This window comes from Sander lucioperca, chromosome 5 (assembly GCF_008315115.2).
Source record: "Sander lucioperca isolate FBNREF2018 chromosome 5, SLUC_FBN_1.2, whole genome shotgun sequence".
Lineage (NCBI taxonomy): Eukaryota > Metazoa > Chordata > Actinopteri > Perciformes > Percidae > Sander > Sander lucioperca.
The window spans coordinates 17,334,098-17,349,529 of NC_050177.1; the positions used below are offsets into that span (position 1 = coordinate 17,334,098).

At 40.8% G+C, this 15,432-nt stretch overlaps 1 protein-coding gene and 1 long non-coding RNA gene across 6 annotated transcripts in view; one reads left to right on the top strand and one right to left on the bottom strand.

The window, feature by feature from the left end:
- Positions 1-15,432, top strand: part of ccdc57 (coiled-coil domain containing 57) — a 73,265-nt gene that overhangs the window by 14,111 nt on the left and 43,722 nt on the right. For 2 of the 5 annotated variants that reach the window (XM_031324005.2, XM_031324003.2), the window contains exons 4-12: positions 4,910-5,053; positions 5,482-5,590; positions 6,984-6,998; positions 7,975-8,076; positions 8,604-8,761; positions 8,867-8,941; positions 11,993-12,193; positions 12,353-12,515; positions 14,012-14,104. In XM_031324005.2, coding sequence (XP_031179865.1) covers positions 4,910-5,053; positions 5,482-5,590; positions 6,984-6,998; positions 7,975-8,076; positions 8,604-8,761; positions 8,867-8,941; positions 11,993-12,193; positions 12,353-12,515; positions 14,012-14,104 — 1,060 coding nt within the window. The remainder of the gene's footprint in view (positions 1-4,909; positions 5,054-5,481; positions 5,591-6,983; positions 6,999-7,974; positions 8,077-8,603; positions 8,762-8,866; positions 8,942-11,992; positions 12,194-12,352; positions 12,516-14,011; positions 14,105-15,432) is intronic. The other 3 variants (XM_031324006.2, XM_031324007.2, XM_031324004.2) reach the window with 3 other exon arrangements.
- On the bottom strand, positions 200-1,212 carry LOC118494997. The gene is made up of 2 exons (XR_004897287.1): positions 948-1,212; positions 200-582 (listed from the first exon to the last, which is right to left on the bottom strand). It is a non-coding gene; the product is annotated as an uncharacterized LOC118494997 (long non-coding RNA).

Consider the following 15,432-nt stretch of genomic DNA (forward strand, 5'->3'; position numbering starts at 1 on the left):
GCAACCAAATGAAGAGATATTTGAGCTTGAGCTTTCACCGTCTACCCCTCCGCAACCGGGAGATTTCACAGTTGTGTGTAGCATGATTATGTATAAAACCACACACTGCACTGTACATACTTTACATTGATTGTGTCTAGATTGTGATATTGTAATTTCCTTTTTGTTGTTGAAGTAAAGACACAAAAGCACAAATGTGATGTGTACTGTTATATTATAAAACCACTGATAACAGACAGGTGCAGCAATGTATTATAGAACTGTACAATGTACTTATTCTTACAATGTATTTATTCTTACAATTTACTTTACTTGTACAACACTTTTTCCTAATAGAACTGTGCAATTGCTTTGTTTATTCCTAGTAATGGCAATACCAAGTATTACTAGAAATCATATTATTAGACTCAGAAAATGTCCTCTGCCTCTTTGAATCCCGTGTAACTTCCAGTGGGGGAGGGGTACTCGTGTCTGATCACTGCTATAACACAGGTAGGCAAAGTTCTTCTGGTGCCACGGCCAAGGCGCTCTCCTCTCAGAACCCACTCCAGAATCACCCGGTAGGCCACGAGTCTGCATTGGCTGGGGGGGAGGAAGAGTGAGCTTTGGTTATTTCACTAAAGAAGTGATGCATTTACTTATAATAAATAATAATACATTTCATTTATAGAGGGCTTTTCATCGTACTCAAAGACACTTTACAGTAAAAACCAGCACATATAGCACATTAAAAACAGATAAGCAATAAAACCAACACATACAACAAGCATATTTAGAAGCAATTAAAAACAATAAAAACAGTAACTATCAGGTGAGAAATGTAAGATTATTGTATGTGGAAAGCTAATCTGAAGAGGTGTGTTTTGATTAGTGTTTTGAATGTGTATTTACAACAAATGTACATGTACCTAAGCTAGGACAGAGTCATGACAGCCTGTTGTACTCACTCATTAGACAGCTGGCCATCAGGTCCGTCCGGTTTAGGCTGCTTCTTCCAATTTACTTTCAGGACAAAAAAAAAAACGCTTCCAGAACATCCTTATAGATCAGATGGGGAAACCTCTGTGTATGGGCGAAACCATGTCCGTTATCTGGGGACCCATCCAGACCAGGCTGGATGAGATCCCATTCCTCACAGCACAGGCTTTCTTCCTCGGTGGTCATTGCGATACAGTATCCACACGAGCATCATGTACCCGCATCACGTGCAACCAGCCACAACTGTGAAATCTCCCGGTTGCGGAGGGGTAGACGGTGAAAGCTCAAGCTCAAATATCTCTTCATTTGGTTGCCGCAATTTGGAAAGGCACAAACTGGAACCATTTTCTCATATTAGTCCTGATCTAACTCCAAGCTCCGTCTGTCAGCTCTGTGAGCTCCTCCCCCTGCTGCCGTTGCTAGGTTACCTAGCTGTTGAACTCTTGAACTGCAGCCAAAGAATTTCTAATAAGGGAAGAAGTTCCACTCTCTCGTTACTTCCGGCTTCTGAACTGGTTGCAGTTCCACCAGAGTTCCATATAGGGGGCGCTTACAGGCCAGTGCAGAATGAATGGGACTCTATGGAGCTATACCCCTCAAAATCCACTTTTCTCAGGATATAATTTTTTGTCTAGTAATTTGAATGTTGCATTTGAAAGGGGAGGCTAAGAAAATACACACTGCTGGGTGTTAGATTTTTTTAAAGTTGCTTTTTTGTTCTAAAAAGCCTTTTAAAATGTCAATGACGTCATACACATATACGGCCAGAGATTCTGCTTTACGGCAAGCTTTGAGTCGCTTCCTTTTTTCTCTCGAGGCATCGACAACACAGCTAACAGGTAAGGCTCTCCCTGTCAATACACGTGCTAGAAAGAGGTTTGCTAATGTTTTAAAGACCACGCCGAAATATTCACTCTGGCATTCTGGTTCTGCTTCGGATGCCGTCAAGCGGGATCTCCGATCGTAATCTGTCCTTCACTGACCAATCAGCATTCATTAGCAGAATGCTAGCGTGTTATGGGCAACAACGACTCAACCTGTAACAAATCGAAAGGGCATAAGTACTCGTTCATTCAACTTTCGACCTATAATCCATGTTGAACTTGCAAAAACTACAATCAAATCTGAGATTTCTCATCGACAACCAGGCGAAAGAGACAAATTTAGCCGTCTAGCTCCATAGGGTCCCATTCATTTTGCACTGGACCGTGATCACCCCCAGTGGAACTCTGGTGGAACTGCAACCAAAGTAGGTACAATGGGGCTTAATAGGGAGTGGAACGGCTTTCCGTAGACGGGCTTTGCTGCAGCTCTGCTCGCTCCACTGTGGTGTCAGGTTACAGCTTGTTGATACATACGCATTACTATGGAAAGAACCTCGGCAAATCGTTTTTTTTTGTGGAAAAAATGCATTTTGGAATATTGGATTGTATGAGATCGGCATTCGACTAGTGTGGGCTTCACCATAAACCAGGAAATAAACAGAGGTATGGATTAACACAACTTTTATGGCTTTCTGTCACATCTACTGCAGTCAAATTCGCTGTGTTCCCTTGGAAGGAATAACTGCACATGGCTAAGCACTTGTAATGGCATTTCGAGCATGTTTAGAGGCTAAAAACACGTTTAAAACTTGCCCTGTTTAAGCCTGTTGGGTGCTAACGCTAGCAGGAGGATAACTCGGTGTAGGCAGCACCGATTGGTTTCGTTTTTCTCGCTACTGACAGTACTCCTAATTTACAAACAACAGAGCTACGGGTTGGAATCGACCGGAATTCTCCTTTTAAGATGTCATTTACAGCCAACATAAGATCATGACAGCCTTGTTCACAAGATTTTTTCTCCAAAATGTCTTCCCACTTTGTTTGTTTTAAATCTTTTTCAACCAGTTGTAAATCTTTCTTTGGAATAAATGTGATATACATTTTACTGTTCATTGTCATTTCATTCTTGCACCTTGTTTTTATCAATTTTCTAGCTACTAGAGTTAAATTGTGATCAGACTTGCCTGTAATTAGATTATAAGTTTTAATTATTCTCTCGGGTTTATTTGTCAATATTAAATCTATTAAGGTTTGAGAAGATCTTGTTATACGAGTTGGTTTACTTAATAGTTGTGTCATTTGAAAAGATTTTGTTATTTCTTTAAGTTTGTTTCTACATGATTTCTCAAACCAATTTAAATTAAAGTCACCTAAAAGAATGACTTCTTTTCCATCACATTGTTTAAGCAAGTTACCAAGAGAAATAAAGAAATCATTAGTAGCTTTAGGAGGTCGATAAATTGCTAATACACAGAAAGTCATTTGAGGAGATAAAGTAATAGTAGTCCCCACACACTCCAAATTGCAATCACTGATGTCCAGTTGTTTACTTTGGATGTGATCTTTTACATAAATCAGCACACCGCCGCCTTTACCCTTATTTCTGTCGCGTCTATACAGGGTGTATCCCGACACTTTCACTATAGAAGAGGGAGTAGTAGGAGTTAACCAAGTTTCCGTTAAACAAAGATAATCAAGATTTGAGTCTGTTAACAAATGTTCAATCTGCTCTGTCTTTGACGCAATGCTGCGGATGTTTAAATGTCCTCCGAAAATCCCCTTCGGCTTTATTTTCGGGTTCCAAAGCACGCTCGCATGATTCACGGTCTGAAACAGTTTCATTTGCTGCTGTTTAAGTAAGGCGGCAGTATTTGCAGTAGCTGCTGGCTTAGCGTAGATCAGTGATGTTAATATTTTCTCAGGAATGAACTTAGGAGCAGAGTTTGTCAGGGGGTTACCTCGTTTTCCCACGCTGGAGCCTTGGATATGGGTTAGCGACGTTTCCACCCCATGAATGGGAACAGCTTATTGTAGAGCGTCCACACGATCTTGATAATCTAAAGGCCCGGGGTTTAGATGAATATCCCCACATAGAAGCAGAACCATGCAGAGAAAGACAGAATATTCTCGAGTCCGACTTGCTGGTACTGTCCTTCTGGAGCAGCGCCGCTCACGCAGCGCACTACGAGTGCATGCTCGCCCGTCATTTAAAACGTTTGAGTATATGGTGTATTGGCACCATGAAGCAAGTGGCATTGGCACGACTATGTCTGCAAACGCCGTGGCCTGCAACAAAGTATGGCGTTCGTGGTCACAAGATCCCCAGAGTTGTATCAGTAGGAGAAACAACACGTACAGAGTTACCCAGAGATGTAATGAGTTCTCTATTTTAGTGTGTTTGATGCATGAGTTCCAAGATGCAGGAATTCCATTTGCAAAAAAATCATTTGGCGGTCTCCCAGTTTGTTTTAGGAAAGGTGCAGCAGCACCTGTCGAGCGACTTCCTTCCTCCGCCATTTTCATTTATCTTAAAGTTGTCAGGATCCAATTTCATTGACAAAAACAATGAAAAATGTAACAAATTTCCACATGTCGTACTTTAACGAACTCCTCCTAGAGATTTCATCCGATCAACTTCAAATTTGGTCTTTGCCATCTTAAGACCACAGCTTTAATTTTATTCGTAATCTTTTGCATGTTTGTGTGCTGCTGCGCTTCCCTGTGTGTGTGTAACAAGCATAGTGTCCTCACACTGTGCATAAGCCTAGGTGCATTTTACTAAAGAGCTGTTAAAATAACAATGAAATGCTGCGTGATTGACTTTAGACCAGGTTTTTGTTGGTCAATGGCGCGCTCATTTCCCGCTGCCTCAAGATAGCAATATGCCAAGAATTCACCTGAACACACCTCCCTGTAAGACCAGCACGCCCCAGGGCGCAAAGATGGGCGCAGGTGCATTCACTATTTAAGCGACGTGGGCGCTGGACGGTCTTAAAATAGCAAAGAAACTTGCGTCGGGCTTAGCGCCGCGCTGCGCCGGGTGCAAGATAGGGCACAGTGACTGTCTCAATCGGCTACTACTGAGTCATCATTCTAATAATTTGCAGGCAGGGGGAGCTGAACCAGCTGCATATGCAGGTTGACAAGCTGGAGAAGCAGAGAGCCAGAGAGACTGAGAAGAGGCAGGAGGAGCTCAGTAAAAATCAACACAATGCTGCTCACCACAGGCAGCAGCTGGATGAGCTCAAGCGGTGAGTCAGGGGAAGGAAACTGAGAGTAAGAAACACAAAACAAAAAAAACTATTACAGCTTTGATTAGTGTTGCACTTACTACCATCATAACATGTACGATAAAGGGAGTCTTTGGTGGTGTAAGAAGTGTAAGAGTAAGGGCCTGATGAGACAGAGCACGATTTAGCAGCCCCAGGCTGTTTTCAATGAGAGCATGCGGTTTGCTCACTGCTGTTATGTTGCTGAGGGCCTCCCTTTAAAACATTACCTCAAAGCGGAAATCACTGTCGGTGAGAGGAATCACTCTTATTAGCTCTTCAGTATAGCTTCAGATTTGTGTCGTATGGTAATGGATATCTTAAGACTGAACTTTTACCTTACTTAATTAATGACATGGTACTGTAACTCATTGTGTGTCTGTGCATGTCTTTTTGTGGCTGGATGGTAGCTCTATGGCTGGTGAAATTCAAAAGCAAAAGGAGGAGTATGAGAGGATGAAATGGGATTTGCATTGCAGGATACAAGAGTTGGAAGGAGAGCTTACCCTACAAAGACAGGTAAACACACACACTTTCATCTCTCTAAAGGTCTAAAAACTCTTTTTGGCCAATGTCTTTATACACAGTAATATGGACCATAATGTAGTTCACTGTTGTGAATAAATCGCTACCCTAGGCTTGGGCCGGTGTAAAAAATGTATACCGATTTTACCACTACTTTCACGTGTCTCCAGAGTGAGAATGATGAGCGAGCCCATAATGAGAATGTTGCGACTCCAGTCCACATGCTGGTGGTAATGCACCTCTAAGTAATGACTTTTTTTTTATCTGCAGTGAGGTTATAAAAACCTATTTGGTTTAGGTGTTTACACTTTGCTTGTCTTTTTCATTGCTTGAAAATCCCAAATGTTTCCATATGGGGTAGTTTTAGTTTTCTTTGAGAGTAGCTCTGCCACGTATCATCTCGTCACCCCAAAAAACTCATGAACCTTCTAGTAAACAAACACACCGTTCCCTCTCCAACCACTACAGAAATATGATCTCCTCCATGTTCATGACAGACACGCCTGTGATCCTCAGCAGTTTTATTTCAGAACGCAACAGAAAGCTCCGCTGTGCTTTAGCTTTAGAAATGCTCAGGGAAATGTAGCTTGTGTTGACACTGCCACAAAAGCTATTTAATTAATTAAACAGCAAAGGTCATAGCCAGTTTAACCGGTTAGCATAAAATCAAACTGGTTTTGCCGATGAAACTGGAAATCGACCCAGCTTTACTCTAAACAGTAATATACTCTACGTCTTGTGTTACAAGCCAACATAGTTGGCCCTGTACAGTGGCGAGACATCCAGTCCACAAGACTAAAATAACTGGTAGAACAGCCAGACATTCAGAGGGGATCAGCAGCAGACCTTTAGGATGAACCCAGACAAATGAGCTCTGAATCTCTGACTGGTGTCTGTAACACTAAATTGGCAGGCTTGTGTATGTTTGTGTTTCTACATATATGTCTGTCAGGTAAGATGAGCAGGTGACAAATAGAATGGATCTCGTAGGCTAGTTTGGCTCTAGGAAGGGAATGTGCTGTTTATCTAATGCTCATCACTAATCACAACGTAAAAGATTAATTATCACCCTCCCCTTACTGTATCCAAAATAAGATAGGTGCACAGGAATACGGTTAGGGACAAAAAAAATAAAAGACTCATTGTCTATATTTTCTTTTGTACTGTATTTATTAGTTGGTTCTAATGAGTTCATTTTAACATCATGTTGTAGCAAAAATAAAATGGGCTAAATTTTAACAGTTGTCTAATGACAATAAAAAATGTTCTGCCTCACTGGATTCTGTACCAGATTACGATAAATCCCCTCACCTCTGTACATTACCATCTCCCTCCTCCTCTTCATCCTCCTCATCCTACTCACTCTTCTCTTCCTTGCTCTCTTCAGCTGGCCCTGATGCAGGTAGATGCATCGGAGGAGCAGGTCCCTTGTGATGGACAGGGCGACAGCGACCACCCACAAGCTCCCAGCCATGTCTGAATAAAGGCGATTCAGGGAGGGATTGGCGCGCTAGATACAGAAAGTAGTTAGTGTGGAGGCAGTGTTGGCATAGGCTATCTGCATCTGCATTACCGGTTAATTTCTTTTGCAGTCAGCCACACCCCAAACAATTAATGCACACAAAAGTACACATTACACAGCTATTTAATGTGTAATCTACATGATTATTGCTTTAAGCTTACCCTGTTCAGATGGAGTGCACACATGTTTACATTGTAAGGTTAAATATTCATTTTTCAGTACTATTAATCATTATATTGTTTGTCTATGTGCCAAGTTAGAGGGGGGATTTAGGTTTGTGTGTCATTTGGTTTGCCCAAGCCAAAGTATATATGTCCCCTTTTGTTTCATTCAGTTAGCTTAGTTTGGTCAGTTCACATCCTGTCTGCTGTTGCTATTTTGGGTATATTTATATTTTGTTGACCTATTTTATAGGACTAGATATTAAGTTCTTGGTTTATATTGTTTTGTATTTTTGGGTAGATAAAAAACATTTTTTTTCAACAAAAACTTCTGTTCTCCTCATTGCCTCACTGCTTGGTCCCTAACATTGCCATATGGCAACACTGTGCAGTATCAACCATCACTCCGTCCGCCACTATCTGTCATTGCTTGGAAAATGTTGGAAGATGTTGGTTAATTCTAGAGAGCAGTGATCTCCTCTTGATTTGTGCTGTAAAGTAATTCATGTTTGCACTGTACACAGTAGTAACCAAGCAGAGTTTGAATAGAAACCACACAATACAAAGTGGAGGCTCGTAGGAATGAAAGCTGCTTAGTGATGTTATGTTGAGTTATAGTAACTACGCCTATATCCCATAATAAATGCAATAGTGGTAAAATGTTATACACAAGATCTCTTCACTCTGGTTAACAGGAGATGACAGCAGCATTTGACAGTGAGCTCAGACAGCGGGAACATGAGTTCAATTTGAAATTGGATGAGGTGCACGCTGTGGTGCTGTCTCATGATATCAAGGTGAGAAGAGTAAAAGAATGGTGTTTATTTGTAAACAGGATGTGCTTTACTAAAGTAATTTGTCCATTTATGTTTTCTATAAATACTAGGTTTGTTACGTAAGGTGGACAAAAAACAAGACACATATATAGACAAAATATATTGTATGCAAATTTGTTCTGTTATTTGCCTTAAAAGTTAAATTCATTTAAACTTTATTCGTGCAACCTTGCCCCTATTTTCACGTGTTGCTGAGTAATGTACATTAACATTCCATGGTCTCGTGAATGTAGCATAACTGTAGCAAGCTCCCTCATAGTAACTAGTGGAAGAAAGCGTCGAAGAGGAGCAGAGAAGGTGACAAGCCTAAACAACCAAAAATGTGTTATTTTTTCTTAAAAGCAACATAGTATAATAGTATTCTCAATTCAAGTAATCTAAATATTATTGCAGCCGATTTACATGTTTTCTTTTCTAATCTTCCCATGGTTAGTCCTTCACATGTAAAGTTGTCGTCATAATTTTTTGCTGTGTGTGTCCTTGTCTAGGCGGTGCTGCTGTCTAAAGAGATTGAAGTTCACAGCCAAGCTCAGCATCAGAACACAGAGGCTCTCAAAGCTTCTAATGAGTTCTGTCAGCGGATACAAACCCAGCTACAACACAAAGAACTGGAGATTAAAGACCTCACTGCTGTCAAGGACTACAAGTATGCTCGCTTGTGTGTGTGTGTGTGTGTGTGTGTGTGTGTGTGTGTGTGTGTGTGTGTGTGTGTGTGTGTGTTTTAAGATTTTGTGACTATCTTCTGTCTCAGGTTAAAGGAGCTTGAGGACGAGCTGAAATGTATCAAGACCAAATTGAAGAAAGAAGAGGATGACCACATTAAGAAGTGAGAGAGAGAGAGAGAGAGAGAGAGAGAGAGAGAGAGAGAGAGAGAGAGAGAGAGAAAAGACATCTCCAAATTTGCAAGAAAAAAAGAAACAGTTAAGAGGCCTATGACTGGACCAATAGTGTAATTTACATCTGTTTGTAGAATGTGTTCTTTTTGTTTTGTGATCAATTTTTTTTATTGGCACCTTCAGACAAAAAACACACGTGTGCCCGGTAATAGCAGATGGTGCACAGAACAGATAAACACAAATTGAACAAGAACAAAAACCCTCTCCCACCCCCCACCCTCTGCGGTCTCTAGGACAACAAAACAAACATCCAAGCAGAAATCACACCTTGCCTAATCTAGAATGTGTTCTTTACAGTGAAATACTTGTTGCTATTAGCAAGACTGTGTGAGAATTAAATATGACCACAACACACTTCTGAACATAGGATTTGACTCAACTCACCAGTTTTCCAGCTTTTTGGGTGTTGATCAGGCAGAGAACCTGTAGATGCCTACCATGGCAACAAAAATAACAATGGGAGGGAGCACGTCTCTGCGAAGGCAAAAGAAAAATTAAAGCTGCAAGCAGCGTTGGATGGGCCCTCGCTCCTCTGCGTGCGTTGGGGTTACTGGCGGACGCCGCTCCTCGCGACCATGCATTAGCGCGGCACTCAGACACTACAAATCGTCACCAATGAAAAGGGAACTCCCTGCTGAGTTCAATGATACCTCACACAAGACTCCAATTATGAAAGGGGCGTGGCTTAAGCATAGGGGGCGGGCCAAACCATCACCAATGAAGAAGGAAGTCTCTGCTGAGTTCAATGATACTTCACAAAAGACTCTACCTTAAACGGCTCAAAAGCCATAAGAGGGGGGCGTAGCCTAAGTACATGGGCTGTGGTTAAAGTATAGGGAGTGGCTCTGTATCACATTTAGATCACACATTATAAGTTTCATGTAAATCGGATGATGTTTGTCATATAAGGCGGATTTCCTGTTGCCAGCAGGGGGCGTTATGACCAAAAGTCAATTTTGACCTGTAGATGTCCTCAGAAATTTCGGGCAGATATGACAATGTACACTAAAGTTACAACAACTTCTTCATTCATCGATAAATGCTTAAAATGCTCGCCACGCCACACCCACACCGTTGGACGAAAAGTTTTTCTTTTAATAACTTTGAGTTGAGATGGTACAGACCAAATTTGAAGTCCATCGGATGAAATCTCTAGGAGGAGTTCGTTAAAGTATAGCACCTTGACTTTTAGGTCTACTTCCTGTTGCCACTAGGGGGCGCTATGACTTTGAGCCAATATCGGTCTGTAGATGTTGTTAGGGTTGGACTCTTATGAATCCTGAAATGTTTCGAGCCAATTGGACAATGTACACTCAAGTTACACCCACTTCCTGTTTCAATGGCGAAACGCACAAAATGGCCGCCTCGCCACGGCCATGCCCTTTGAGGAAAAGTTTTTCTTTTAATAACTTTTCATCTTTAGCGTCTTAAGATGGCACAGACCAAATTTGAAGTTGATCAGATGAAATCTCTAGGAGGAGTTTGTTAAAGTACGACATGTGGAAATGGCCAAAATCGCACTAATTTCGAACTTTCAATTCAAAATGGCGGACTTCCTGTTGAGTTTAGGATATGGCTCCAATGAGGTTTTTTGTACATCTTGACATGCTACATATGTGTACCATGTTTCGTTAGTCTACGTTAAACGTACTGCAGGGGCTCAATTTTTAAAGTTGTATAGCGAACGGGCCATTTTTTTTGCGCCTATTCCCGAAACTCTTAAAATACGTACATTTTTACCAGGCTTGATGCGGCCGCCAATTTTGGTGAGTTTTTGAGTATGGTAAGCCCCTCAAAAAGGCAATTAATTTGCCGGAAGAATAATAATTCCTTCAGTTTCAATAGGGCCTTAGCCGCTGTCGGTGCTCGGCCCCTAAATATTGGGGAGGACAAACAGGCTGAGAACCCTGAAAGTACACCTTCCACACCAGCCCAAGGAACTTTGAAAGATGGAAGGGTCATTACATCATTAGAATTTTGCATTGGTTGGTAAAGTCAGTGAGGTGAGCATGGCAATTCACACTATAACCTGTGGGGACACCGACAGTGTTGTCATTACTTAGAATTCTTCATGGGGGCAACATAAACTACACACTATAGATTTACCAAATGTTTAAAGAATTTTACACTGATTTCTATAGGTCATTATCTACCTCTACTGATGAATTATTAATGATTGAATGCTATTTCTCCAGAGTGCATCATATTTCACCTTGTGCTTAATCATTTCCATGCAAAATCTGAGTTTACCGGTACCACAACAGTGCAAGCCGCACACAGCTGTCTCTCTCTCTCAATCCTGTAAGTCAGTGAGCAGTGACTTTATCAATTTACTAACTTTTATTAACTTCTGTTCAATATTTAATGGTGCACTTTTTGGCACAGCTGCCTGAAGGAAACCCATTTCATTCTCCAACTGATCTACCTAAATGACTCTGCTCGAAAGTAGAAAAACGTCAGTTTAATCTCTAATTATAAGATTGACTGCTAAGTTCGCTCTTGTAATATCCACTGTTATGTATTTTTAAACTAAGTTGCTTCCCTGAAAACTCAGACTGTCCATGCTGTTAACTCTTTTCCCTGGTTAAACGACAACTCAGTCAAAGTGCTACACTTGGTCTAGGGCACCACTCAAAATTGCAGCCGTGCGCTGTTCTCTTGTTGCCGCTGACCTTTCAAGGCACAACCATGAAAGGAGCTAGCTAAAAGCAATGATGACGTATACCTGCATTGCGCTTTGCCAAAGTGCCGGCACTATGATCTGCGCCTGCCTCGTGGTTTTACCTCTGATCATTTGTAGGCAACTTTAAGCTCCTCAGCAGCCTAGCAAAGCTGGCGGCTGTGCCTCATTCTTTTATTCAGCTACAGTGGTAATAACTACTCCTGTCACCTTGTGTATGAAAGCTTTCCGCTGTGCCTATCTGTATCATAGGTCCTCTAAATGTTTTCTAGTGTCTAACTGTATGGCTGTTTCTGGCCAGATATGAAGGTGTGGCCCGGGCTCTAAAGGAGTGTGATGCGCAGCTGGAGGCTCAGTGTCAGACCCACATAGAGCAGCTGCAGAAGGCTGAGAAACACATTGTCAAACTACAGGGGAATGTGAAAGTTCTGGCTGCACAGGTATGCTGCATACAGAAAAATCATCAGGAGGCATTGAAAAAGAAAGATGAGACAATCCAGAGGTGAGACAAACACTGATGAAAAGAGACTGGTTAATATAAATATGTGTGTAGTGCATGTGGCTGCTCATTCAGTGTGTCCATACACCAGCAGCTGTGAACAGCTATATAAACAGTTGACCGGAGATTTGTGTTTGTGTGTTTGTGTGTGTTATCTACCAGGTACAAGGAACAACTGAGTGCTGGTTTAAAGAGAGAACGGGCCTTAGAACAGATGCAAGTCCAGGTTGAGCTGGAGTGCCAGAGAAGATGTGAGGACATGAAGGCCCAACACTACTTTGCTAATGAGCAGCTAATCCAAGACCTGACCCAGGCCAGAGACCAGGTATGCCCCCATACATTACCCCCCCCCCCCCCCCCCACAGTGTGTGGATTTACTGATGCATAGTAAAATTCACCTAATGTGGGTTTTTGTGGATGCATATTGTCTCTGTATATTTTTGATACTGAGGTTGCTTCAGTATCGGTATAAAGGGCCAGATTTACTAAGACCTTTCATCTTTCACAGTTCCTTTTATTTAATTTTACAATGTACATACATTCACTAAATACCCTCTCCCCCTACTGTCACTCACATATTAAGATAGTTCTAGTTGATAGAGGAATGTACAACATGGTATAGCCTACACATATATCAAAATGTACACAATAAAAAAACATAACACAAGGCACGTAGTATCGCAAAGTGAAGTTTAAATTGAAAGTCATTAAGGCATAATGAGAGGTTAAGGAGAAGCAGCACCTCCATGCATGGAATGTCAAGGATCATACCCAGGTGTGTACTAAGGGTCAAACTTGCAAATTGCAACATTTATTTCCAGACTAGTGTGGAGGGTTTATCAAAAAAAGTTAAAAAAAGGTCTCCACACTTTGACATATTTCGTTTGAGAACCCTGAAGCGTACATCTGATTTTTTTCAGGCTTCAGGTTAGACAACATATCCCTTATCCAGTGGGGAGACTGAGGGCCGTGCAGCCCCCTTCCACCTTAAAATTATCAGGCGCTGTGCCAGAAGGGTAGTAAAGGCAACAACTGTATGACCCCCTGCAAGTAACTGCATCCCTTCTGCAATACATCAAAACAGTGACAGAAGCGGGTCTGGATCAATTTCCTTCCAATACCCCTCTAAGTAGGGACAGAGCCAAAACATGAGTCAGTGTTGCATTCAGATTCACTAAGACTTTTGCAACTGTTTTTCAGGAAACATACTGTAGCAAAACAGGCACAAATGTGACACATCCTGGGAGAGCTGCCGCCAGGACAACAGTTGAAGGAAATGTTAAAAAAGCCACAAAAGCTGTGGATTAATCCTAGTTTAGCAAGCAACGTGAATAGGAGTTTTAAGAAAATACAAAAGAACAGTTCCTCATTACAATGTGGACCTGTTTTAATCAGTAAAATGAAGATTTCATTTTTGCGCATGAAACAGCATTAATTCATTCATGGAGTACTTCATGAACTATCAGTAATGTACAAGGATTAATAGTATCTCATGCATGACTTAATGCAGGAACAATACATTAATTCATGCATCAATTAAGGTATTTCAATCATCATGATTTCTGATTCTTCAAAAAACTGACCAGTTACAGCAGTGTACATATATTCTGAAGAATGTGTTGTAATCATTGTTAAGTAAACATTACTTCTTCATGTAAAGTGCTGACCTGGTCCATCTTTAACATTAATAAATAAAATATGATTAATGTGAGCTGGGTCAGGGTCCCGAGGCAGAAATGGAACCACCTTTGTCGCTATGCTTGTTTGATACTGTACTCTATAATGATATGAATACTAAAGTTTAATGTTGGTCTTTATCAGGCTAAAGCCGAGCTAAAGGAGAAAGAACAAGGTCTGCAGGACTTGACTGTCTTACTACGTTCTGTTAAAACAGAGAGAGACCAGGCAGTACAGGTAAGAATACATCCACCTTACACTCTGCAGACTAATAGATCCATTAAAAGGTGCTAACATGTTAACCAAATAAAATAAATCAAATAACGTTTCACCTAGCAGACAAGGGTGCTGGCCTGATGAAAATGGAATCCGCTATACTGATCATTAATCCTCAATATTTAGTGGGTCTTTACATAGATAGATTTTGTGGTGAACTAACAGACAGGCATGTTCTTGTTTTCATACACAGAACACACAGAATCTCTGACCATGTATTGCGCCGATTCCAGTCACAGAATGAGCAGGACTTAGAGAAATTGTATAATGCTAGGATAAATCCCCCTGAGATGTATAAAAAGACAACCTTAGATTAGACACAATCAAACGAACAATGATCAATCTCTAAATAGTGAGAGAAACGGGGACAGCATTACTGAAAACATAGGCGATCTGTTTTAAGATAAGAAAACAGCAAAAAATATGATAGAAACCAGATATGTTCTTTTAGTTTAGATCTTTTTAGGTAGATTAGATATTGTTTTTTACTCTGCTATAATAATTTTGTGATATTATTATCATTAGGCCTACACCCACTGTAGTCCATCCTCGCCTCCCCCTCCCTCTAAATTTGGTCTTCCAAATGTGAGATCCCTGTCAAAAAAATCATTTATCTATCAAGATTATTACTATAAATTGGTTCTTTATTCCTCAGTCATGGCTTTCTGCTAATGACCTCTCAATGAAGCCACTCTTTCAGGCTGCTCTTACTTTCATCAACCCATGTCACATGCACGAGGTTGTTGTGTTTTCCTTAGGGCTGTCAAACGATTCATTTTTTCTTAATCGCTGAATTTCTATAGTTAATCACGATTAATCGCATGTTTTATCACATGATTAAAATTCTATTATTTTGCATTTCAGAACTGTTTTTAAATACATAATAACAATGGAAAGCAATTCTTATTTTTAGTGTATCTTGATTGGGAATCAAATGAATGCAAAGAAAGTTGCTTTATGAACTTGACTTTAAGATTTGTATTTGTTTATTATTTATTTACTGTAAACAAAAAAAAAAGTGTGAATCTGTCATTATTGCACAATTCAGAATATGCCAACCGTAGTACGTCTTTAAGACCTGAGACTTCTACGATGCTGACAGGTCTGCAGTTAGTTGCCACCCATTTTGCAAGAGCTGTAGTCATTTTTTTGGATTTGGTTTCATCCACAGGTCGGCAAGTAGCACTCTCCAAAATAGTGCTTTGCCTGAGCCTGCTAGAATCAACCTGAGTCACATTAACTGTACTGCTATGCTTAGCTCGTAGGTGGTAGCTCAAGCTTGACGTGCT